This window comes from Rhagoletis zephyria, unplaced genomic scaffold (genome assembly GCF_001687245.7).
Source record: "Rhagoletis zephyria isolate East Lansing unplaced genomic scaffold, Rhagoletis_zephyria_1.1 Rzeph_scaffold_02208, whole genome shotgun sequence".
NCBI lineage: Eukaryota > Metazoa > Arthropoda > Insecta > Diptera > Tephritidae > Rhagoletis > Rhagoletis zephyria.
The window spans coordinates 64,447-90,725 of NW_016159292.1; the positions used below are offsets into that span (position 1 = coordinate 64,447).

Here is a 26,279-nt window from a genome sequence, read left to right on the forward strand (position 1 = left end):
AGTAGCGACATGGAACAGCAAAATTCTGTGGGCTGTAGCATAAAACGTAGCAAATTATTTTTCTTAAAATTTCACACCTTTTACTCAATTTGTTCAAGTAAATTTAAGTGAAAGTTATGAAATTATGCATACGGCCCATTGTGAGAGTTTAGTTATAAAAGTAGTAGTTAAAAAAGTGGTTCGATACACCGAATTTGTTGCACAAAAAAGCGGTTTATAGTATGTCCTTTTTTAAGGCTTTGCATTTGTTAAAAAAAAACAAATAAAGAATAAATTGGGAGTATGAACACATGTCATGCGCGAAGAAAGCTTTTAACAATTAATCACAAAGTGTTAAACGTAAAGTAAAACGTTGAGCAAATTTGTATATTCCCTCAAGCTCAAAGCTTAGCTTCTTAACTTGATTCACTTAAAAGCTAATTTATTTATTACGTAAATTATTTTTGCAATTTGCATAAAATTATTTGCTGCTACGTTTGCTTATTTATAGGTATGCGATTTTCGTATTTATTTTGCTGTACCTTAAATTACTACTTTTATCGGTACATTTCAGTGTGAATTTTATTTTGAATTATATGTATTTAAGTATATATTCGTTTTTCCGCATTTTGTTTGTTAATGTTTAATTTTGGAATTTGTATAAGGTAAAAATTTCGCTAAAATGTTTAAGAATACATACATTATAGATTCATACTTTTAAGTTGCTCAAATGTTCTAAATGTATGCATGAACATATTTCGTTTTACCAACTACAATTATTGCCACCTCTAATAAGAAAATATTAATTGGTTGTTGATGGGGTTACCCCTTTTTTTGCTATTCCTTATTCTTCAATGAAGTGTTTAGCGCGTTTAAACAATATTTTTAAGAGTTACGTTATGCACGTAGCGTAAATTTACTATTTTCGATTTATTCGTATGTATGTATGTATGAATAAACAAAAATGTAATGCCACAAATGTAACTATTACTTTTACCCACTACATTTTCGAAATATACATATGCATACATATGTATGTATATTTTTTAATAAATTATCGCTCAGCTGGCACCTGCACGCATTTGAAGTTTATTCGCTTAAGGATTCCGTTCTGTTTTTAATATTATACTTTTTTAATAAGCATTTTTTTTCTAGTAAACTACTAATTAAAGACTTAATTAAGCTTTTTATTGCACTTAGTTTATAAAGTAAATCTTAATGCTTTGCATTTGTTTTGTAGATATTAATTGTTTATTCAAGGTTTTTATTGATCTTTACGTTGGAAATTGCTTTTATTCATCTATTCTTTTTGCCACGCATTTACTCTTTGGCGCTATTTTTTTTATAAATTTGTCTATATTTATGTACATATGTATGTAGCATTTCTTTAATGTCCAGTGAACAATGGGCCGTATGAATAAAAATATGCAATTGCGTGTTCTTAATATATCAGACCTTTTACTTAATTTTTTAAACAACATTTAAGTAAAAGGTATGCAATTTTAAGAAAAAGCAATTACTTAGTTTTTATTCATACGGCCCAATGTAATATGTATGCACATGTTTTAAAAAATCGTACGTATGTACATATGTATGTATGTCATAAAGTTATTTTTGTTAAGTATTTGATTCTTGGCATATTGCTGATCTAAATACATATTTACATTATTACATCGTATTACAGGTAATTTGATAAATTTTTGTGGCAAAAAGACATTTTTCGTGCTGACAAAAATTAAACTTTTTCTCTTTGATACTTGATAAAGAAAACTTCAACCAAATATCAGTTAATTATTATCTTATCATTAATTTTTTGTTTTCAGATTAGTAAATAAATGAAAAATTATTATTTTTCCATAAAAATTAAATTTGCAAAAGCTTTTAAAATGTTGGCCGTGGAAAATGAAGAGTTTTGAGTTTTTTTTTTGTAGGAATACTTGATCTATTTGCCAATAGACGGGGAGAACATAATAAAAAGAGGAAACGAAAAACTGTTTACAATTTTATTGTAGCAAACTCTGCTCCTTTCCAGTTAACATATTTTCAAATGAAATTGTTATAATTTGGCAACATTTTTGAAAATTGCCACGGTATAAATAGTTTTTATAACTAAGTGACTGGTTTTTGCTTCCATACTTATATAAAAAAACTGCATTCAAACTTTTCTAATAAAACCATAAATAAAAAAGTTACCGCTTTAGACTACTCGTTCGTTAAGGGTTAAATTTTTTTGTTTACTTAAATATGGGATATCATATACCGATCAGTAGAACACTCATGTTTCTTCAATCATCTACTTATTTAGCCGCATTTAATTTTTGCCACAAAAATTGGTCAAATCACATATGGCGCATTGATAGGTATAAAGCAAAAAAAAATAAACTGGAATATCTTCTGTGTTTGGGTTAAATAAAGAACAGATATTCTTATAAGTCAATGAATTTAGTATTCTTAACAAAACTTTAAAATGCAAAACTTTAGAATACTTTGTATGGTAATTTGTCTCCTATAAAAATTCAAATAGACCCCTCTATTCTAACAGAGTCACAAAACTTAGCTCATCACTGTTGTGATTTCAAGCATGATAAAAACATAGAAAGGTAGAACCGTTCTCTCAATGTGTCGGCCATGATTTTTTTTTNAAATTGTTCGAAATTGTTGTTGCTTGAGATTGAAAATGAAAATGTGTGTGTGAGTTTGTGAGTAAATTTAAAAATTAAATTGTTTGGAAACGTCAAGAATTTTAAAAGTGACTCTCAGCGGTTCTACCTTACTATATTTTTATCATGATTTCAAGTACGCCGAAAAATGTGTCACAAAAAAATCGATTTTGAGTGCTAGAAAAATACACAAAAATTTAAAAAATTGAATTGAAGCAGCATATTTTTTGAGCGGCAAGCTTTGAGGCGCGGTAGAAATCACAGCAGTGATGAGCTAAAGTTTGTGACTTTGTTAGAATACGGCTGAGAGTCTTTCGCATTGACGGATATTAAATAAAAAGGGAAGCATGTAACAAAACGAAAAAAAACAAGTTTCTAAATATTAAATGAGAGTAAAAAAAATATTTTTCTTTTTAAAACAATAGAACCTAAAACTCTAAAGCAAATTAAATAAAAAATAAAACAGTTTTTAGAAATAAATGAATTTAAATAATATTTTTCTTTATAAAAAATAAATAATAAAATAAAATAAAAAAAGAAAAAGGAATAGGAAATAGAGAAAAGAAAAAAAAATAATTAAGTTTCCAAAAAGTAAATGAAATAAAACAAAAATTTTTCTTACACACAATTAAGGGTAATTTTTTTTTTAAACAATAAAACCTGAAAACTAAAAGACAATTAAGGGAAATGTTCGGTTGTTTGAACAATGATTTTGTGGTGGGGAGCGGAGGGGGAGGGATTGTGGCACGTAAAACCCCACTCATTAGAAACAGAACGGTAAAAACTTTAAGAAAAGTCATCCTTTCCTTCTATTACGCCTCTACAGACCTCCGGAGGCCCCTTTGCAAATGGGATAAAATTAACATTTTTAGAGAGAAAATGAAAGCTTGGGTTGTACAAATAATCGAATCATGATCAAAATGAAATTTAGAAGGAATTTGAATTAAAAAAGGGAAAAATATAATATTTAAAAATTGAAAGAAGATTAAATTAAAAAAAGAATAAAGAAAAATGGTATGTCAATGTTCGCTCTCTCGGCTATTGCGACTTTTGTTCTAAAGCGATATTTGGAGCATGCTCAAGTGCTTTTTATCAATAGAGCTTTTCACCATGAAAGTTGGCAAGAGTGCTTTCTTTTGTAAGACTTTTGTGCAGGAATATCAGGGCAATTCTTGCAACTGTCTTTCAACTCACCACAGTCTTTCGTAAGACAATTGTCAATTCTGGCAACTATATCTTGAAAGCTCTTTACTGTCTTTCGAAAGACTAATTGAAAGATCTGCTAGCGAGAAGTTTTTTTTTTTGGAAATTAAAGAGCGAAATACACCACACAAGCGGTTTGACAAACCAAGCGAAATTTCCCTTTGCTTCAAGCCATTTGTGCTGTGTATGGGGGTGTTTGAAGGTTTGACAAACCGCCGTCAAACCTTCAAACACCCCCATACACAGCACAAATGGCTTGAAGCAAAGGGAAATTTCGCTTGGTTTGTCAAACCGCTTGTGTGGTGTATTTCGCTCTTTAGGTGATTAATATATAGATATATTTTTCTTTTTAAACAATAAAAAATTAATAAATAGAAGACAATTAAATTAGATAGAAAAACATTAAATCAAGAGGAAAATGGTCCTTAGAAATAAAGTTAGATTAAAAATATTTAAATTAAAAAAAAGACAAAAAACCAATTAAAAAAATTGAATAAGAGCCTAAAAAATTAGATGAAATAAAAAAATTTATTTTTCTTTGGAAAACAATAATTTCTAAAAATTAAAAAAAAAAATAAATCAGCAAAGGAATAATAAATTAAATTTAAAAAGAAAAAACAAATTAAATAAATTTCTAGAAAGTGGATAAATTTAAAAACAAATATTTTTTCTTTTTTTACACAATAAAACAAAAAAATAAAAAAATATGTATTTAAAAAGAAAAAATAAATAAAATAAGTTCCAAGAAATAAATGAAAAAGCAATTACTACCAAACCATCAAAGAAAATTAAGAAAAAAATATATAAAATAAGTTTCGAAAAATTACATTAAATTAAAAAAATATATCTATACATACGTTTTAAAAATAAAAAATCTGAAAATTTGTGCAGAATAGCACTGTAAATAGTTTCCTAAAAGCTTTCAAAATTAAATGTTTTAATAGCGAAGAGTGATTTACATTTCAAATTTGTGGAAAGCGCATTTTGCGAGTTAATGTTCCGAACATATGCATGATAGGGTGGTCCAAAAACAGTAAAGTCGGAATTGTAATGCCCTCACCCCCTAGGATTGTTCTATATCGAAAAAAGTATACCCCTATTTTTTATTTTGAAATAAAATATTTATATTTTTATATGAAAAAAAACAACTTTTCAAAAATCAATATTTTTCGATTGGAAAGCTCTGGATCTCTTCAAGAGACTTTCAATAATAATACCCAATTTTTTATTTAACCATTTTTTAATACTAACGATTTTTTATTGGTCCTTACATTGCATTTTTCGAGGTTATTGGGGGTTTTTTGGCGGACCTGTATATTATAGTTGCGACATAAAAAAGGTGAAATAAACAATTGCGTATTATTACTGGGAATCTTTTGTGGAGAAACAGAGTTTTCCGATAGAAAAATATTGACTTAAGAATTTTTACCATTTATACGAAAAGTTGGTTTTCCCCATATAAAATACATGGTTAACTTTGAGCGCTTTGAGCGACCTCTAAATATTTTTTGATTTCAAAATAACAAAAAATAGGGTTACTTTTTTTTCGGCATAGAACAATCGTTGGGGGCGAGAGTATAAAAATTCCGACTTTACTCTTTCACATGCATTTTTGGACCACCCTAATCTACACACTAGTATGATTGATAATTCCTCAGCTGCAGTTAGGACGGCGTAGTCAAATGACACTACAATATTAAATACAAACATGGAGGGAGATTTTAAAGTTTTCGACTACATTATTGCGTATTCTATGCATTTAAAATAAACTTTGAATTTTTTTCCTAGAACTTTTATGTATGTCCTTATATAAGGCCAACTGAAACATGTTTTTAACAGCGATATTAAAAAAACTTTAATTTAACCGCTTTGACGCAAGCAAGGAGCCTAACGTAGCATAAGAAAAAAACGAAGCGAATTTCCAATAATATGAACTTCAATTATGCGCCTAGATGTGATTTTATTTCCAAACTTTCCGATAATGCTAATTCCTAAAGCTAATTCAAGCTTATACATACATATATACAAATGTATGTACTTTATTTAAATGAATTATGCTTTTAGCGTTTATCTCTAGAATTAAGTTGAATTCACTTACTTACTTATAAAGTTTGTATTAATGTACTTATGTATGCTTGTATGTATGTATGTATATAGAATACTTTACGCGCTAAGTGTTTATTAACTGTTACTATTTTGCATGAAATCACAGTCCGTATGTGAGAAAGAACTTTTATCTTTATATGTATGTTTGCAATTTAATAATTACATCTTATCGTAATTGATTTTTTAAATATATAATTTTTTTCAATAAATTTTTACATTCTGTTTTACTTTATGTTTCTATTTTTTAGTTTGAAATTTCTTAAAAGTCAATCATTTTAATGGAAAAATGTTATTATGCTCTTGCACTTGGATGCCAGCTACAATATTTAACCAGGTGATGCAATGTGGGGCGTAGAACAAATTTCCATCAAAAATTCAATTTCGCGGGAAGGGGTCGATATGCACGAGTATAATTTATTATTGTGCTATTCATGTTTGAACCATTTTTTATTTAATCTTCCTTTTTGTGTTAACTCTTGCAGGACCAAATGATTCTAACTGTAACCCAATTGCGTCTTTAATGTACTTTATTCTGATTTAGCTGGTTTATCATAAAATAATAAAAGAAATATTTAAAGTATAAGTTAATTATAACAAAATTTTGTTTTAAATATGTTTATTGGCATCTAATTAATAACCAAACCAAAGAATAATTCTTGTTTTGATTACATGCTGACAGTCCTAGCAGGGTTAAGACTTGCCGATATTTATGATGCGTTTGAAAAGTACTTTATTTCACTGGAATTTAGCTTTGTTACTTCCATGTCAATGTATATTTGTTAGTATTTCAATAAATTTGCGTATTTTGTTTCTTATTGTTGATAAATTTATTTTTGATGTCAGGCAGGGCTGATTTCTTTCCTTATAGAAACTTCTACCATAAAAATTTTTTTGTCTATTGAAACAAATTTTTCCAGCTCTGCAAATGGACAGTAATTTTTAGTTTTTTTTTTTGTATAATACCGACTTTTCACATGAAATGACAAAAATGACCATTAAAAAATGGCATGTGGAACAGGCTTAATTACCATCACGTGAGTTGAAAAATTACGTCAACGTTCAAAAGTTACAACAGAAACGAGCCAATAATTATAATTGGTCCAAATGGGCTTCACCTAACAGCAGGGTTAACGCAATGCCACCGTGTTTTTAATATTCAAATTTGTCATTATTTTGTCATTTAATGCCCGATGGGAATTCGACATAATGGTGACCAAGTAAGAGAACGTTTCCAGTTGACGTCCAAATTGCGCAATTTCAACTTTCAATTTCAAATTTAATTGATTGCTGTTTTCATGATCATCTCCGAAGCTGAGACCATTTCATTCGCAATTTCACTGCAATTGAAATTCATTCGTAGCCAAATTGAGAATCGATCACAATTTCAGCTGAAATTGAGAATAGTGTCAAAATTGCGCAATTAAACTATTTTGTAATTATAATGATGGGGGCAAGTAATTCGAGTATTCGGTTATTTTAAACTATAATTTGGTAAATGAAGGTTGCATATCTGAGTATTTATTTTATGCTCCAAGGGCCAGCCAAATGTTGATTCTATTTAAAAATTTTTTAATGTTTATATTGACATTTCGTTAAAAAAAAAAATGCAGTTTTACTACAATCAGTTGGTGATGAATACTCTTTGTTCTTTCAGTTTTGTTTAAGCTAGTAGATAATTCGTATTTTTGTTTGTTACTTTGAATAATTAGATTTATTTTGGCTTTTTTGTTAGTACATACCTTTAAATCTTTAAATGTTAAGTTTATTTCTGCATTATAATTATGGAAATAAGTTATCTTTAAATGTGTGTGCATAGCTTTGATAAGAGTAGGTATGTATATATGTTAGTGAGTTTATCCCCGCAAACATATTCTGAGCGCTCAGAGTATATGGAGTCCTAGGTAAGTAAGAAATATGAGTTTCAAAAACAAACATTTTTTTACTCTTATATGAATCTTTTAGGAGTCATATATGATCCAAGTTATGAGCCAGCACTTTGTGCCAGTATAAAAACAATAACGACTAGAAATTTATATCTAAACTTGTTTATACAGATATGAAAAATAATTAGGAAGGAAAAATAAACAAAATTTAGCTGCAGCAACTGCTATTACATGAATGCTGCAATATATGAACATATGTATATATGTATGCGCAGAGGTTTGTATATAAATATGCAACTGTATTTGAATTGAACTCCTTGCTAACATGGCTCTAAAGTAAGTTCATTAAGAGAGTTCAAGAATAAAGCCAATAAGAGTTACAGAACAGCATACAAGGAGCTCCGAAAGTAGGCATTTATGAGGCCAATAAGAGTCATTTAAGAGCTTCAAAAAGAGTCCAAAATGAGCCGTATATGAGGCCAATAAGAGTCCAATATGACTCATATTGAGGCTCATTTGATGTATGAATTTAAACTCATACAGGACGACCTTCGCAGGAAGGGAAACACCCTCATTTCGGACTCTTAAATGAGCTCATAATGAGCACAAAGGCTCCGAAATGGGACTCCTTAAAGACTCATTTATGACTCCAAATGTTTGCTGGGATGTTGTTTATTTGTCAATGAAATAATTATGAAATTTGTAGTAGTTATTGTTTATATTTACAAACATACATATGTAGGTATTTATATTGTCTTTAAAGCAGTAATAAATGTATGTATGTATAGTAGAATGATAAATAAGGATAAATAAAGACTAAAAAAAAGACAAAGTTTATTGATTTGTACTTGTACATTTTAATCATCTTATTACTATTTTCATGACAAATGCGCCTAATGGCCCTATTCACACGCCACTGACCAAACTCATCGCATGACTGTTACTTTAACTGCTGCGCCTAAAACTATGTCGCAAAAACGTAATTCAAAACATTTTTGTTATTGTTATGACATGTGAAGTACGTGACAATGACGAAACAATGTGTGTTAGACGTGGAAGTTTTAAGCGCAGTAGTTAAATGAATTGGTATGCGTTGAAGTTTTGCCATTGGCGTGGGAATAGAACCGTAAAAGAATAATACGTTTTTTTCTGAATACGTGAAATTAGGACTGTTAATTTCTTTTCAAACGGTTTCTTTTTGTAGTATTTGTAATTGGCGAATCCAAATTCAAAGAATGAGAAAATCGACGGTCTTGGGGTTCTTCAAGCCTATTGTACATACATACCCAGTGTGAAAATGTAATGTATAGTAATCGAAAAAATTGATAGATAGAGCGATGTCCTAGGAAAAGTGGGTAATTCAATTTTGGATTACCTAGTATCGCGAAATGTATATGATGTAATATGAAATTTTTTGGACTTTTTGAATACATTAGAATGTTGATGACATATTAAACAGTAATTGGATCTAAAACTCATAAGAAAAACGTTCGTTTTTTATCACGCATGGAATGCATTACTACTTTTCCCACGGCTTCAGAGGCGTTACCGCTCATTGCTTACGGTTTTAATGCTCTACATGTTGAACTGAACGTGACGAAGAAGCTCTTTCCATAGCATTTCAGATAACTCTTTATCGTCCCCAAATATACCTACCGCTAAATCGTTTCTGATCCTTTCATTAGATATCCCTAAAGCAAGTAGTTGGGGAAGTCAAATAGTCTCATAAAATTATAAGTTGGAAAAAAAAATTTAAATAATAACAACAACCCAAGCTGGTAACACCCTCGAGGACTACATATCGCAATCTAAATCAAAAACAGCAAAGCTTGCGCAGCATCTACATTTTTTTTGCATCTACGGAACATTTGGAATTTTTTAAGTTGTAACTGTTTTTGTTTTAGTTTGTGATATGTTATGCAGTTAATACCTATCGAAAACATAGCACTTAGAGTTGTATTTTATGTATATGTAATGTTTCCTTAGAAGGATATGACTACGACATGGACTAATATATTCTCATTGTTCTCCGACTTACATAAGTGACGGCGTCAGAGACATTCCAGCTATAAGCACAAATTTGTAATGGTGCGAAAAGAGTACAGGACTTGGGGAGCTGTGTGCAGGCATACGAGCTCTCCTGAATTTCGCGAGAGTGGACTTTGGCAAAGGTAAGATCTTATCGTCTAGGAACTGGAAAAGCTCGGCTTCTGCTCCTCAGATATGATATGCATAGGGTAGTAGTTTATAAAAGAAACTCTTAAGCTTGATACCTACAGCAAGTCGACCGGGAGCATTGCTATGTGAAGAGATAGATTAATGGCGGCTCTAAGACTCCTGAGGATGTTGGAGCAAGTGTATATGGCTCTAGATTGAAGCTGTGATAGTCTGGCAGTACTCAAGACTCTCTCAACCTTCGAAGCCAAATCTTCAGTGGTCCTAGAGTGCTTAGAGGAGCTTAGTGCTCCGGCTGAGAATAATGCTATGCAATTGCTATCAGATCAGTTAACCAGATTGGCGGCTGCCTTGTCCCATAGAACCTGAGCTTTCCTTTCAGTAGGTCCCAACATTATAAAGGAAGCGCTCAGAAAGGAATACACCAAACTAAGGCAACTGCACTGGCGTAACACCACAGGTCTTAGCCAAACTTACTAGTAGGGTACAATCTGAAAAGATACAGGCTACCCGTGGGCCTTCGATTTGGAATTATCGCGGGAATTGACGGCAGTTGACGCGTATTAAGTCCAGCTGCCAATCCTTAAAATTAATAGAAAACACCACAGTTTTCGATGACAAACTTTTCAATTGTACAAGTAAACAAACAAAGCAATCGTGTTTGATGTCCGCGGTAGCCGAGTGGTGAGAGTTGCGTACTACAGTTCCGTGGGTGCGTGGTTCGATCCTCTATCCACTTTACTGCTATCTGTCAGGACATAATTTTCAATATATCAACTTCCCCGTTAAACCGGATTAACATTGACGTCTGTCCATGCTATAACCCTCATTGTTAGAGTATCGCGATCGCTTTAGCCAACGCGCGGTGATAGGTCTATTGACCTTAAAAGTAAAAAAATCGTCTAATTGGAACATTTCCTATTTACGGCTCTTTTACGTCGTAAACCATTTAAAATTTAAGGGGAATTAATGTAATAGGCGCAAAATTTTTTTAAAGTGTTTAAAGTAAAATAGCCTCCGCTCTTTAAAATACTGGAAGCCTCAAAAGTGTACACTCAGACATTATATACATATGTACATTTTGAGGTTATCTACCTAGAACCTGCTATTTCCTTCATGTGTGTCACACCATTTTTTAGGGAATCGAACCTCAAATATAGACAAAAACCTTTATTTGATTCGTTTCATAACATTTAAAATTATAGACTTAAGAGTGCAAAAAGTAAGGTTAAGCATTAATTTTTGTTCCATAGTGTAAACTTCACCTTTTTTTTTAAAGGCGTGCTGTATAAAATGACTGCATTCATGGGCCCATATTATAAAATATTTGGAAATTTTTGATGAAAATACTTAATATTCCGAACGTGTTGTTAAGTACCAGAGATTTTTAAGTATTTATGTAATTAAAACAAAAACAAAACAACGAGTGTTCGAGCGCTACTTGGCTCGACCGGTAGTTATAAAAAATTGTGTCAGAATATACAAGTTGTTTCAAGGATTATAAAACAGCTTTGGTTATCAACAGTTTCAATGAAAATTTTTCCATACTATTTTTTTTTGAATATTTTATTATTTTTTTTAACATTTTATAATTATTTTTAATTTTTATAGGCTTTATTAATTAAATTTCTGTTATTATTTTATTTAATTTAAGCTTCAATTTGTATTTAATAAATATTTAAGCTATAACTATAAATACTTGACTAGTTATTTGTTTCGATAATTTTAAACTTTCTAATTATATTTTAAAAATTCATAAGCACTTAATTGCATAACGATGTAGAGCATCAACAATTCATATACATACATACATATGTATGTATGTAACTCGTTTAGATCCACCTCGCTTGTGAGCGGGCATACAACAAACAGTTCTCCTTCATTCTTTTTTAACTTTACGCTTTACTTTACTTTCTTTTCACTAAACAATTTTCTTAAAATGCCATACTCGTGCGCCGTCCACCGCCGCCGCCGCCACTCGACCCTAATCGCGGTCCGCCCCGCGGCAGTCCACTGTGCGAAACGCTGCGACCCATTCGCGCCTCGCTACCGCGCCGTTCACGCGCTTTCCGCAACAGATCGCTTGTGCTCGGTCGGCGGCTATCGCTCGCGCTGGACGTACCGCTGCGCTTGCACGACATAATGTCCGACGTGGAGGAGCGTCGCATGTTGCCCGAATCGATGGCGTACGGCGACAGGTAGTACGGCGACGGCGAACTGGCCTGCGAACGCGAACACATATCGTAGCGATTGATGTGCAACAGCTGCGAACTGGAGCGATTATCATCTTCGTGTGAGCTATTGCGACGCGACGAGTACGGCGATTGTGGATAATCGAGCAGCAGATTTTCCGCTTCCTCAGCATCGACCGATTCGATCTTGAGATAGGGTGGCATACGATTATTGATGGCGGTGCCGCCGCCTCTGCTACCGGGTGGTGTGTCGGCTAGCAATCCGCTGCCGTTGGCATTATCAGTAGTGCCATCGCCGACGCCAGGACCGCCGCTTCTGCTACCGCCACTGCCGTCACCACCACCGCCCAACGAAGACGATTGCGAGTGCGAATGTTTGTTGCCGTTGCGCAAGCCCGAGTACAATGACTTGATGTGAAAGTCGAAAGACTTAAAATTTAACAATGAACGGCGCTTTTGCACCTTAGGCTCCGCCTCGGTCGCGTCGCTTGCGATCAACACTGTGCCGTTGTTGTTGGTCGGTGTTGTGGCGGTTGTTATGGCGGTTGTGGTGGCACTTAAGCTAGTTGTGTTGTTGTTAAGCGAATCTATTTGTATAATTGCGGTTGCACTATCTAAGCGAGTAGTAGTTATTGCTGTTGTTGTTGTTGTTGTTCTGGTGTTTGCTGGTGCTGCCGTCGCAGCGTGTAAATCGTAAATATTTATGGTGTTATCGACTAAGCTACTATTAACGGTATCATTGAATAACAAACTTTTATTGGTCGTAGGTTGTTTTGATAAAATTGAAGAACGCAATTGTTGTTGTGTTTGTATATGTGGTTGCTGTTGTTGTTGTTGTTGTTCTCGGTCTGTGTAATGGACATGCAGCTGCTGCTGAGTATGCTCAGGCTGATGTAGTAGTAATAGTTGTTGTTGTTGTTGTTGTTGGTGCTGCTGTTGTTGCTGCAACTGCTGCTGCAGTTGTAAATCATGCTTGCTTATTGTTGTTGTCATTGTTGTACTACTTAAACTAGTTTTACTACTAATCGCTTTCAAAAATTTATTATCGTTATCTAAGGACCCCTTTTGTCACTGAATAACACAGAAACCCTGCTTCGACGCATCCTTCGCATCCGCCTCCTCACAGAACGCCTCCTCCTCATTTTTCGGTGACTCTGCCCCGCAAGGGCCACCGCCACTGAGGCTAGGTGGCCCCTGAGGGCAGGCTGATTGTCACCGAAGTGCAAGTGTCGATATCATTGGCGGCCGCACCGGTTTATTCTCTAATATGCGCTCTAACTCCATCATAACACTGGTTGAGAGGCGTGGCAGTAGCTGGAGGTATAGGAAAAGAGAACAAATACATAGTTGTGTGAGAGAAACTGAAATAAATATTGTACATAAATAAGTATATTTGTATATTTCTGTATGCCTATATGTACATTAGATCGTACCACTTTACAAGTAAACAAAAAAAGTTTGAAGTAGTCTTAAGTAATTTCGCAATGCAGTTAAAAAAAAAAAAAAATTTGGCCATTTTACCGTTTTCTTTGGCATCTACATTCGGCAACAAAAATTTGTTTTTTTTTAATGGTGGGTAAGTACTATAAAGGCGTACTTGAGGTCAATGAACTTTGGAAATATATCCTACTTTAAGATCCGACTGAAAATGCCGAAGCTTTGCCGAAAAATATTTTCAGCAAACAAATTTGTTTTTCGAAATTTCTCTGGTCTTAATGGAGCACGGTGAACTTTTTTCCGGTACGGTCTAATGTACATATTTATAATTAACTCAAGCAGTGGAATTCTAGAAATTCCTGCAATTTTTTTTGTCCAGAGGCTCCGAAATTTAAAAGTTTTTTTTTTAATATCCAACAGGAAACCCTAATATCTGCATTAAAAAAAGACGTGCCCATTAATGATAGTCGCATACTTTTAGGCACACCCCTTATTTAGCTAAAAAAATTTTGTGTAACTCACCTGCAAGGATTGCAAACTCTGATGCAATTGTTCGGCCGAAGTTGCGCCCAAAAGCAAACACTGCACCGGCTCATGCTTCAGCGACCAAGCAATGGAGAGCTGTGTTGGACTGCAACCCAATTTTTCGGCCAGCGCTGCTAAATCGCGCAAACGATCACAATGCCGACGTCCCTCGTCAACGCGATCTTTACCCCAACTGCCTTGTGGCGATAAGGCCGCCTGAAAGTATGAAGTTTAAAGTAATTTCCCATATTTAATAAGAAAAGCTCTTGAAAAATATATCCATATTTAGGCGTAATATTATATCCTAAATTTTTTTTAACTTACATTTCGGTTTATTTCATCCTCGGTCCATGAATAACTTTGGCTCTTCGTCTTGAATGATCCCTTTGGCAAGAAGAGTTTCTCTCCATTTTGCGTATCGGCCAATGCCATCGATAGCGGTCCCCAAGCCATTAGGCCCACACCAATCTTATTATACATTTCGGGTAAATACAGTTCACATTTCTCGCGGCAAAACATGTGATACTCGGATTGCTCGACAATGGGCGTAATACAGTTGAACTGACGGCAGTTTGTGTAGGCTTCCATAATTTCGACTTGCGACCAACGTGCTGTGCCCCAATACATTGCCCAACCTTGCTGAATGACATAATTCATGGCACGTACCACTTCTGTGCGCAAGTGTGTAATAATGAGAGGTGGATAGGCGTGAATAACAAAAATTTTCTTCAACATAATTGTCAATATACATTTTCTTACCTTCCATGGGACACATTGCGTCAGCCTTATGTATAATCACAATGTCTATATATTGTAATTGCAAACGTTGCAAACTCGCCTTAACACATTCGATAATGTGCTTGCGTGAAAGGCCACGTTCTTCGGATCTATGGAGGAGATTTAAAATAGAAAGCGATAGAAAATTTGGAAGAAATTGAGAAAAATCTTGAAATTAGGAGCAAAAAGTAAGTATTTCGGTTTCTGCGGCAAGGTACTCTCTTAATGATCTCATTAAACAACGAAAAGGGAGGAAATGCTTTTGATCATCTATGGGTTATTCCTACACCACAAACGTTTCGCAGCTCAGTGAGTATTCAATGAAGTCTTGGACGTGGAGAATTTCAAGGCCTTCGACCGATGCGATCGAAGTAGCTTCCTAGGTTCACAAAACCACACCTCTTGATATTTATAGTAGAAGCTTTGACCTGACTCTGTTAACTTTGAATTTACGCTGTGAGACATAATAACACACATCATTACCTACGCGCGTGTCTTCCGATAGCAATATAGGCTGTTCTGCTGTGTTCTGCAGGCACCTCAGCGAAACGTTTTTATTCGGCTTAAATTGTGGAATTCTGCTCAATGTGCGACACGCTTTCGTGCAATGCTTTCAATGGACTCCCCTTCCATATAGATGTTCTGTTATGTCGTAAGTTTGATTTCGAGTGATTCTTTGAAATTGGTTTGATGGTAGACTTATAGGTCCAAAGTCTTTGTGATATGTATTAGAGGTCCTTTGCTTCTTATGGAGATCAACGGACTGCCTTTGTTCCCATGACTGACCTATTCAGTGCCTGATTGCGTGCGTAGAAGAAGATCCAAGGATTCCTCACCAGTTTCTGTCTACGTCCCATCGGATCTTGATAAGTATGCCACGGCACACCAGGTGAACTGTGTTCCTTTCTGAGCTTGGAACCTTATAATATAGATTGCATGCCATTACACAAGTTTCTCCATAAGTCCTTTTGCTTTTGCATAACAGTATTGGCGAATTTACTTATCCAGAATCATTTTGTGCTTTTAGGACAGTGTGAAAATTTGGTTAATAGTAAAATTTTTATATCTGAAGCCAGAATTCTTAACAGTTTGGACAGGGTACATACGATATGATCCTCATCTCGAGTGAAGGGACGTAGACTTCGTCTCTATATCATGGCCTGGGTCCTTCTGCATCAAACTCGCCATCGATGTCGCCATTCAAATGCTTTAAAAGTATTTCTTCCGTATTTGAGGTATAGTTTAAGCGCTTGTGTTCAGGTTTTTATGTCCGTCCTTGCATGAAGTAGGCCAGGTCAAAAATTTGGGGGTTGCAATTCTGCCTGCCACCATTTCAAGCTCTCTCTCTCCCTATTCTTAGTTTTCTCCCCCTACTCTTCTCTGAACATCCCCCAATTGCAGGTCGCGTAATAATTAACTCTATGGTGGTTGTGTATGCACCCAAATAATTTTCTAAGGCTACCTACGTAAATGGCAGATGGGTCAGGCAGTCTTAAATACGAGCTTACGAAGCGGGAAACTCTATAAAATCACTTCTAACCCCTTACTTTCACTAGGCATTAAATGACAAACATTTTTTAATGACAAATTCAGGTATTAAAAATGACACTCATTGCGTTATAAATGAATGTCATTGAGTCTGTTTCCACACACGATTTGTTTAGTGGGGAAACTATCTTCGTATTTTTTTCTATTTAAATGCCTAGTGAAAATTAAACATTTTGCCGAATTTCCACTAGGTATTAAATGAGGAAATTTTAAATAATAATGTTGGGTACTAAAATATAGTCGTGCCATTGCATTAATAAAAATAATCATTACGTCTGTTTCAACTTGGAATATTTTAAATGGCATCAACTTTTTGTCATTTCAATGCCAAGTGAAATATCGGCTTAATATTTGCATATTTTGACTGTCTAAATACATTTGCTTTTAATTAAAATCTCATTTAAAAATATCTATGTATGTATATATATATCAGGGACGGAAAATAATCATTACTTTTTATTTTAACCAAAAAAAAATCAACAAGCTGTAATTGTCGTAAAGCAATTTTATTTATGCACACGTATTTGTTTTCAAACGTCCCACCGTAATTTACAATGATTTTTATTTTTCAAATTTAACCAATAAAGATTAAAAATAATAATTACTATTTTATGATTTTTATTTTTTCACTCAAAGATAATAATTGTTATTGAGTTTTATTTTTTTCACTTAAGAATAATGATCATTTAAAAAAATCAAAAGCTATGCCAGCGCGTTTTCCGACGTATCTTTTTCAGAGGTAGCGACACCCTAGTTAAAGGAATAAGTCTCAAAATTTTCAGGTAAAAATTTCAGTAAGTTGCGTCTAAAAAGCTTTTTCAATTTTAGAAATAATCATTATTTTTAAGTGGAAAAATAAAACTCAATAATAATTGTTATCTCTGAGCGAAAAAATAAAAATCATAAAATAATCATTATTTGTGCTCGAAAAAATAAAAATCGATTAATAATCGTTTTCATTGAGCAAAAAAAAAAAAAATAAAAATCAATAATAATTATTATTTTAGAGCGAAAAAAATAAAACTAATAATATAACGATTAAATGCTGATTTAAATTATTTTACTCATAATGATTACCGTCCCTGGTATGTACATGGGTATTTATTGCTTTTACTCACTTGGTGCTCCAGTAAACTTTTGTGGTAATCACATATGCGGTCCTCTTCCAGCCGGTGCGCTGCAAAATCTTTCCAATTTCCGTCTCTGAATGCGCCTCAGAGATATCAAATAAATTGATGCCACTCTCGATGGCCAAACGCAATATGGCTTCGGCTTGTTCGTCACTAACGCCGGGCGAAAAGACCGGCCACGTACCCAGACCGACGTTGGAGACGCGCAAGCCGCTCTTGCCAAGATTCTTGTAGCGCAAGCCGGGCGTCGGCGTGGAGCCATGGCGTAACGGTAGTGCCGGATTCGAGCCCAAACTTATCGAACGGCCTTCAAAGAGCGCGCGCACACACATCAAGAGAAGCGGGAAGAGAATATTAGTGAATGAGGTCAAACAAAGGCGAATTAATTAATTAAACTAAGCGACATTGACGTGCAAAACGAATGAGTTAACGACCAATTGCGAGCAGCGAGTACAGTGGCGTGCAAAGGTTTTATTTTTGTGTTTTTTTTTTTGATTTTTTACTAAAATATTTAATTTGTTGTAGGGAAATTTGTGCACGGCATAGGAGTATAGTATTTTTTGTTTACATGGATGCATATTTATGAAGTAGGTGTGGAAGCAAACTTTAATTAAGCAATTACAAAAACGATACTCAGCCTTGTAGATTGAATTGAGTGTAAGTTGACATTTTGGACATTTTGACATATTTTCATTTTTCATGTGTGCGTGCTGCACAGAATTCCAAACTAATGAACAAAAAAAATCCACAACCTCAATTGGCAGGACATGAATTTCGTATTAATTGCATGTTTTTGATAGATAACTTTACCTAGTGTTGCGCTACATTTTCGGTGTTTGGATTTATAGACATTTACAACAAATGTAATCTATTTAAACAACAACAATACTGATTAATTGATTGATGAATGTAATGATGAATGAATGAGCTTATGAGTTACTATTTGAGAAAACAACAAACATACTTTATGTACATAAACAAATGAAGCAACAATAATTTCTCAAATACTCTTTTCACACTATAAAAACCAAGAAAATACTAGGTAATTAATTACCACAAAAACTTATTAATTTTGTTAGTATTTGAAAAGTAAATACTTGACTTAATTGAACAAATACGTTTACACACACACACACACGAAAATAGTATGAGAACAAAATGAGAACACTAATCATTTGAACACGAGTACAAGCGGCAGAAATTGGTAGTGAGAAATTTGATACCGAAATCAAGATGACCTCCCGTACCACTGAACTCCTCCATGCAGTCGAGTGACGCTATTGGGGCCCGGCACCTGCAATTGAAATTTAGCGTAAAAAGTAATTAGTAAATTGGAAAATTTTTATATTTTGAAAAAATAAAACAAGGTATGCACATTAGGGTGGTCCCTAAAAAATTTAGAATTCTATATTTTGCTTGGGAGCCCTTTTATTTTGTTATATGTACAAAATAATTGCTCGCATAAAAATTTCAAAATTACAAAAAAAATAATTTTAGCGGTCGCTATCAATGTTTGAAAAAAATAAACCTGTTAAAAAAAAATTGAAGAATATTTGAGAAATCTGTCAAGTGCCAAAAGTGTGGTATAATAGAGAAAACTGAGAAAAATGCGAGATTAAGAAATAGGGGTTTTTTAATTGAAAATATTTTTTTTTTATAATTTTAATTGTTAATTTTAAATTATTTTGCGGGTTTCTGTGGTAAATGAAATATTTATTCGTTATTTTCGAGTGTTGTTAGCACATAAAATTATCTTTGAATTAAACAAGAATTTTAATTTATTTCAAATGAAAAATTTGTATGAAGATGCACAGAAATTCTCAAACGAATATCAAAAACCGCAAAAAATATAATTCAGTAACACTAAAAAAACATAAAAACCTCTTGCATTTCATTCCATTTTGCTGCCTTACGGCAATGGTTCGCTTGGGTTTATGCACTAATCAGTGCGCTACTTCCAAAGAAGAATAATATTTCGTGGCAAAATAAAGGGGTGCCCAAAAAAAAATTTACATGTTGATATTTTAAGCACCACCCTAAAGTATGTACATACAGTATAACTTTTTGCGGAAGTGGATTTTATTTCAGCCATTTGCGCCTAGATAATTTCGTGTTCAAAGTATTTGTTTGGATACCAAGTACCCATATATTGAGAATTAGAGACGACTAAGTACGAAGGTTAAAAAATCTTAGGATTGTAGCGGTTGCTAAAGGCTTAAGAAAATATAATTGAAGTATTTAGGAACTGCAAAATTTCAAATATTTGAGTATTTGAGGGTAGATTTTTAAATACTAAACTGGTCAGGAAGAGAAACTATTATTATTATAATCGATTATTTTTGCTTTTATATTTTATAGATTGACTATAGAAGTTTCGCGATTTTCGGGATTTTTCGAAACATTTTAAGAGATTCTTTGTATCCTTCGAAAGATTTTTTCCAGATTCTTCATGTTTTACTCTTCAGTATTATTTTAGGAACTTTGCAAATTTTCGTTATTTTTTCAAGATTTTTTTCGGTACTATTCGTATTATATTTTTCGAGATGTGGCGGGCCTTCCGGGCTTTTCGGGATTTCGGAGCTTGCTTACAGTATTAAGTGAAGCCACAATTATCAAGTATCTGAGTACACGGTAGCATACATACAGTATGTAAATATTATCTACTCGGTATTTTGTGAGACCCAAACGACTTAAGTACTTACTTGGTTATTTAATACAACGTGTGTAAATACCTAAATACTTTCGTATTTAGTAAATAATATTTTTCCTAACACTGCTAGAAATTATCACGCATATGGCCCACACATACATACATATATAATAGCAACAAATAATGCCTTCAAATTATTTAAGAAATCGAAATAAAAAAAACACGTCACGCTTGCACTGAATTTTTTTTCCTGTAGTGGCACGCAATTCGCACGCAAAAAGCCGCAGCACTTGGGATTGCTTGCCCCTCATTTGATTAAAATTTCAGCTAATTTCAGTTGAACTGCTCGGCGTTGATTGCCAATGCTATTTTGTTCGCAAACCTTCATGAGAATATTTACACATTTACTTCAACACGCGCACGCACTGACTATTTGGCTTTCACGTTACCACTTGCGCTTATTTGTCCTTATAAGCCGGTCGTCGATTGTTGGCACGGCATAAAATGGTAATCCTGCGATTGACTCTTTACGCTCGTACATACGAACGAGTAAGTGGCTTGTAAATGCAATTTTCTCTGGGTCACTTAATATTTAATATTATTATTTATTGAGTGTTCGGTGTTAAATTGGCATCTCGGTAGTATGGTCTGGTCTGACTGATTGCTCTTTTGATTGGCATTGAGTCAATGTGGTAAGCAATTGCTTGCGATAGCTGGTATTATTTAAGCTCAAGGATAACTGAGGTTATTGTAATTGCCACTTTATTTACATAGCTTAAGCAAACTTAAATGCTGTGAGGGAAAGCTACCCAGCATAGCCTAGAAAAAATTATTTATTCAACCCATAAATAGACGTATCAAAAAAGTCACATAATGGGATCCCTTGATTATTCTCTGGATCGACAATAGGTTCAGTGGTAGAAGCATGAGTGCGTCATTTGGTAACGCTGATTTAACGAAAATAGCTACTCCTATGGGTGGAACTCTAGCTTGCCTGTTATGGAAGAGTGTGCTGAATCAATTTATGCTTCTCATTACATCGAAAGCCATTAGTGTTGTTGTGTACGCCGATGACTTAGTTATACAGGTCATAGGAAAATTCATTTCGACTAAAGCCTGCACTTAATTCCCTGGAAAGATATGTAGGCAGAAAGTAACGATCTGGGGTTTTATCCCTTCAAAACTTAACAAGGTCTGTTCTTTCGAACTTTATCACTAAATGGCGCCAATCTTAAATTGTTAAAAGAGGCAATGCTTTCGCGGCTTATTTTTGAGACTAACTTTTCCTGGAATACTGAGAAGCCAAGAATTACAGCTCCAAATGCGCTCTACTCCAGCACGAGCGTTATCTGCATAGCTGCTGGATGAATAAGAATAATGGCTATCCAAAACAAAAAAGTAGATATCCAGTTCCCTGTACTATATTGATGTTTTCCAATGAAATGGAAAAATGGAAAAAGAAAGCTTTTAAATATGATGCAACAATGGAAATGCCCACGTGTGCTTACATATGCATGTGTCATATATTTTAATTTTTATAGCTTTCGCAGAATAGCCACAAGCCTTTAATTTTCACAAACAGAATTCAAATAAGTAATCCAGCTGATTCTTTTCACATAAAAAACAGTTTACTCACCAATTTGCAACTTTAGTGCTACATAAGACTTTGTATGTGTGTAAGCATGTATGCACATCAGGGAACTGCAATTATTCGTATTTTTAATACCTTGGTTGAATACAACAAGAAATAGTATAAGTGGATATTAGTCATTGAAGAATATTCACTCATATCCACGAATGCTCTTTTACGCACGGCAAACGAAGCGAGAGTATGTACAATGACTAACTTCTCTGTTTGTACCCTGCAGGGTACACTAGTGCTACTAGTAAAAGACAGATGTCGCTGATAAGTTGTTCGAAATCGTCGATATGGGCGTCGCTTTAGCAAATACTAGTTAATGAACTAGTATTTTTACTGGCTAGTTTGACCTTTCACTGCCGAAAACAGGTATAATTATAGTTCATAACGAACAAGTATGACTTCTATCCTTAAATAATGGTTCATGAACTGGAATTTGTGCATATTAGTTCAGCTTTTCAATGCACGAAAAAATGTGTAAAATCGAACTGGCAGACTATACTCGTTAGAGGCAAAAATTTCCAGCACAAATAAGAGTAAGTATATCTTGATTTTGTTCTTGTTTTGGTGGGAAATATTCATAGTACTTTTTTGAATAAGTATGAGTACTCATTTCCACCAATTTTTATGGATCATAAATAAGTACACCAATTTTATTAGTAATCAAAGCAGGTCTCTGATGCACATGCATTTGCCCACTCACTCTACATATGCAGATATATATTTACGCTAGCTTGCTTGTGTGTTTGTATGCAAATAAACGTTTACACGAGCGGAGATGCGTAAATGTTGCAACCACAAAGTTCTCTACATTGCTGGCCCAGTTTAAAGCCTACACCCATACAAACACACTTGCTGGATATTTATGTATATGTAAGTAGACTTGTGTGCACCAAACTGGTAGCTGGTTTAACGAAGCATTAAAATGGCTTCTGTGGCAAACTCTGATTTTTAAATAATTTAACTACTTTAAATGCAGGACAGCACAACAGCATGTTGTTCGTTGTTGTTGTTGTAAATGTGTATGCACATACTCGCAAGTCCCAGCACTTTACTTCAAATGATAGCTAATGTTATTATTATCGTTGTTTTTTTACTACATACAACCAATGCATTTTATTTTATTTAAATTATTTTCTGCAAAGCAGTTTACTTCTATGAGTACTGACTGGATTTCTAGTAGCAAAAGTAATTACAGTTACGTTGGTAATTACACTTGTTTTAATTGCGCACATGCACTCATACACCTGTACATATACAGCACACTAGACATATGTATGTGATATTGTTTTTGTAATAAAGCGTCTGCCCATTTTTAGTTGCAGTCAACTATTATTGTTTTTGTTGTCATAATGCTGAAATCGCACAACAATGGCAAGTGCTTAATGTAACCCTCAATGTCGCTCGCCTGCTACAACTTCATTAGTGGTGGCGAACTATGGGATGTACACATCGCAACAGCTACACAGATGTACCTCCATTCGCTCCTACATGCCCTCTACCATGGTCAGACCGCTTGCATGTGTAACAGGGCCATGATAATCTGTAGGCAAATTTTTGCTGTTGCCAGCAAAAGTAGTTAAAACGCCAATAATTGTAACCGCGTTGGCATTGGCGGCATCGTTTTAATTTACATTTTAAATTTTTGTCACAGGAAGCTTGGTCGCTGGCCGTAGAAATGCGTGCCAATAAATGTTGGTAAGTTGACAAGCGTTGGTGGCAACCTTGTGGGTCCTACATACATATATAATATTGCAATTTGCCAATGTTTGATTTTGCTTAAGTTTTATATTTCGAAATAGCGTTTTTTATTTAATTTAAAAGTGTCTATAACACTGTAAAGGGTTATTATGAGAGCAATATATAGATATATATAGTTATATAGTATTTATAGCAGTAGATCGTGTTTAAACGAACATAACACCCACGGGTACAAAATTGTATTTGCATCGCACTATTGCATTTAAATAAATAACACAATTCAACAGCGTTTTGTGCGGCACGAATGATTCCAACTTAGGATGAAAGACCTGGATCGATGAAGTAAAATCTCCAATTTTTTTTTGGATTTGCAGACCTAATTTGTTTACGGCCATGTTTAGTTTGCAATTTTTTTGGATCATTAAAATTTATATCTGGACGAAGTACATATGTAGTTTAGGTACGTATAATAAAATTTCACGGGGAATTAGCTCTCTCACGAAAGCGTCGTTTTGTTCCATTTGTTTAGAACGTCTGAAAAATTCTAATTTGTGAGGTCGCTAGAGGGTTAAAATGTTCTCATATTTGTTTATTTATTCGAAAATTTTACTAGGGCTACTTTAAGGTAAAATCTTTATACGAAATATATATTTTATGTTTTGTTCATTAATATAACTATAGCTCTTTCTTTCAGTATCGCAACTATCGCTATCACCATAATCTGAGTAACATATAATGTCCGATGTGGACTTCTACGTTCTTTGTATAAAGATTTAAGCCTCTAGCGACCTCGCAAATGCCACTAATTTGCTACTACTATATGCACCCAGTCCATATCTTTTGCTCCAATACGAATTTTAACTTTTTTCCACTTATTCAGGCAAACAAATTGCATACCTAATATTACCATTAAAAAAGTTTTATCCGCGAATGCCAAAAGATTTAGAGATTTTACTAAACCGGTCTAGGTTTTTCATCCTAGAGGCGGTCATTCCGGTCCAGACAATGGCCTTGAAATTCTTCAACCGTGTAATAGGCGTGCCTTAAAACTTAAGGGATGCACTATGAAATCGTCTGCATGAGTGACAAGTTCCTCAAGAGCCGATACATATTTTTGGGCAGATCTCTCATTTATTAAGGGCATTCAGAAAATTTTCCCAGGTTTTGGTTGTACGCTGGTCTTGGGACCCGCCACCCCACCTTAGTGAGAGTGTCTTCTTTTGATGACGACCACGGCGAACGTTTAAAGCAAAAGAACATGCACATGAAATTTCTGGACCCATAAAGGGGAAGGTGCCTCGGCCCTACCACGTAATATTCTCAAGAAGACTTAGGCTGACATCACCATCATGAACGGAAAAAGTTGATTGATGCCCAGTATAAGAAGAAAGATTAAGCCACATGGCTGTGTCAGTTGTCTTGTCATAAAGTCTAAATATGAAGATATCAGCCTGGCAACATCGAAAAAATTATCTTTTTTAATGGAAACGTTACACGGTCCGAATTCCCGGTTCTCCTTGGAACCGGACTCGACAGAACTAGTTATTTAAATACTCGGAACCGCACATCACTACCGGCTAGCTAGAAGGAGGAACGACTGGCACTTACGAAGAAGAAGTTAAAGAAAAATGTCTAACCTCTAGACTATTACGCAGTGCCAAAGGCGTCATCCCGGCTGGATATGAAATGGGATTCCAAACCGGCGAAGTCTATGTAGTTTTCTCATCAGCCGAAAAAGGTGTTGGGTTAACGCTCTCTCTAGCTGGCTCTTCTCCAGCCTATCTAACCAGAATTTTCGCACTTGTTTCTGTAGAAATAGATTTAATAAATACTATCTTATCGCTCTTGATTTTAACCTCCGCTGTATCAGTTCTAGTTTCGACACCCTTTAGAGGGGTATTAGGTGCAGAGAGGAAGCTTAATGGCACATTCCAGAGGTTTAACTGCAGTTAAGAGCTCAGATAAGTTCCAAGAATTTCAACATAGGGTGAGTGGTAAGGTTTGTTTATTAGTTTTTGCTTTTCCCTTCGAGTTGTAATCTCCTTGTTGCAATAGGCATAAACTGCAGTTAAGGATTTGGTGGAAATGAACTATAAGACCAAATTCAAATTCCAATTGGAAAATTTCAAGCGTAACCTCACCATTTCATGATTTCAAATTTTCCTGCGGGGACGACGCAACACACAACCATTTGCTCACACTGATATTTCCACGTTTTGAAGTGAATGAATACAAATGGTTTCAACCAGGGTTCGGAAATATTCATATATGAATCTTCGCGAACATACATTTATGATTTTATACGCGAAGGTGAACGTATCAAATATTCTGTATTGATTCTCCTTCGCGAACGTGAAGCATAAAACCAGTCCAGATAGTTCGCGTTCGCGAATGTTAGGTAGAAAAAATTTCCGCTGTTGTTCGTACGCGTATGTATTGGTGGACCAAACAGCGTGCGTTCATATATGTAGCTATAAGTGGCAGCGATGCCTTCGCGAAGGTTCACTGCTGTCGTTCTCCTTCATAAATGAATGAAAATGCTGCGGCAAATATTCGCGGAAAGTTGGTGTGGCTAGAGATTAGAGGTTTACGCCGACAGGCTTTGCGGCGGCGGCGTGTTCAACATCAAAAAGAATCGGCGGCGGCGGCGACGCCGGCGCGTCTGGAAACGCCG

General features: G+C 34.5%; 2 protein-coding genes across 2 annotated transcripts; both read right to left on the reverse strand.

Moving 5' to 3' along the window:
• Positions 1-11,910: 11,910 nt before the first annotated feature.
• LOC108366269 (transcription factor kayak-like) lies at positions 11,911-13,224 on the reverse strand. The gene has a single exon (XM_017620608.1). It carries the CDS (start codon positions 13,189-13,191, stop codon positions 11,941-11,943), a length of 1,251 nt encoding a protein of 416 aa, XP_017476097.1. The 5' UTR covers positions 13,192-13,224; the 3' UTR covers positions 11,911-11,940.
• Positions 13,225-13,386: 162 nt separating this feature from the next.
• Positions 13,387-18,940, reverse strand: LOC108366267 (voltage-gated potassium channel subunit beta-2-like). Its single transcript, XM_017620606.1, has 6 exons — positions 18,839-18,940; positions 17,604-17,922; positions 14,920-15,047; positions 14,485-14,831; positions 14,158-14,376; positions 13,387-13,512 (listed from the first exon to the last, which is right to left on the reverse strand). Exons 1-6 carry the CDS (start codon positions 18,876-18,878, stop codon positions 13,411-13,413), a joined length of 1,155 nt encoding a protein of 384 aa, XP_017476095.1. The 5' UTR covers positions 18,879-18,940; the 3' UTR covers positions 13,387-13,410.
• Between the last annotated feature and the right edge of the window lie 7,339 nt (positions 18,941-26,279).

Excerpts from the sequence above, each read along its gene's own strand:
- LOC108366269 (XM_017620608.1), bottom strand. The coding sequence starts at position 13,191 with ATGACAACAACAATAAGCAAGCATGATTTACAACTGCAGCAGCAGTTG.
- LOC108366267 (XM_017620606.1), bottom strand. The coding sequence starts at position 18,878 with ATGGAGGAGTTCAGTGGTACGGGAGGTCATCTTGATTTCG. Across the intron at positions 15,048-17,603 it reads AAAGTTTACTGGAGCACCAA|ATCCGAAGAACGTGGCCTTT; the intron begins GTGAGTAAAAGC and ends TCTCCTCCATAG. Across the intron at positions 13,513-14,157 it reads AGAGTTTGCAATCCTTGCAG|CTACTGCCACGCCTCTCAAC; the intron begins GTGAGTTACACA and ends CTATACCTCCAG.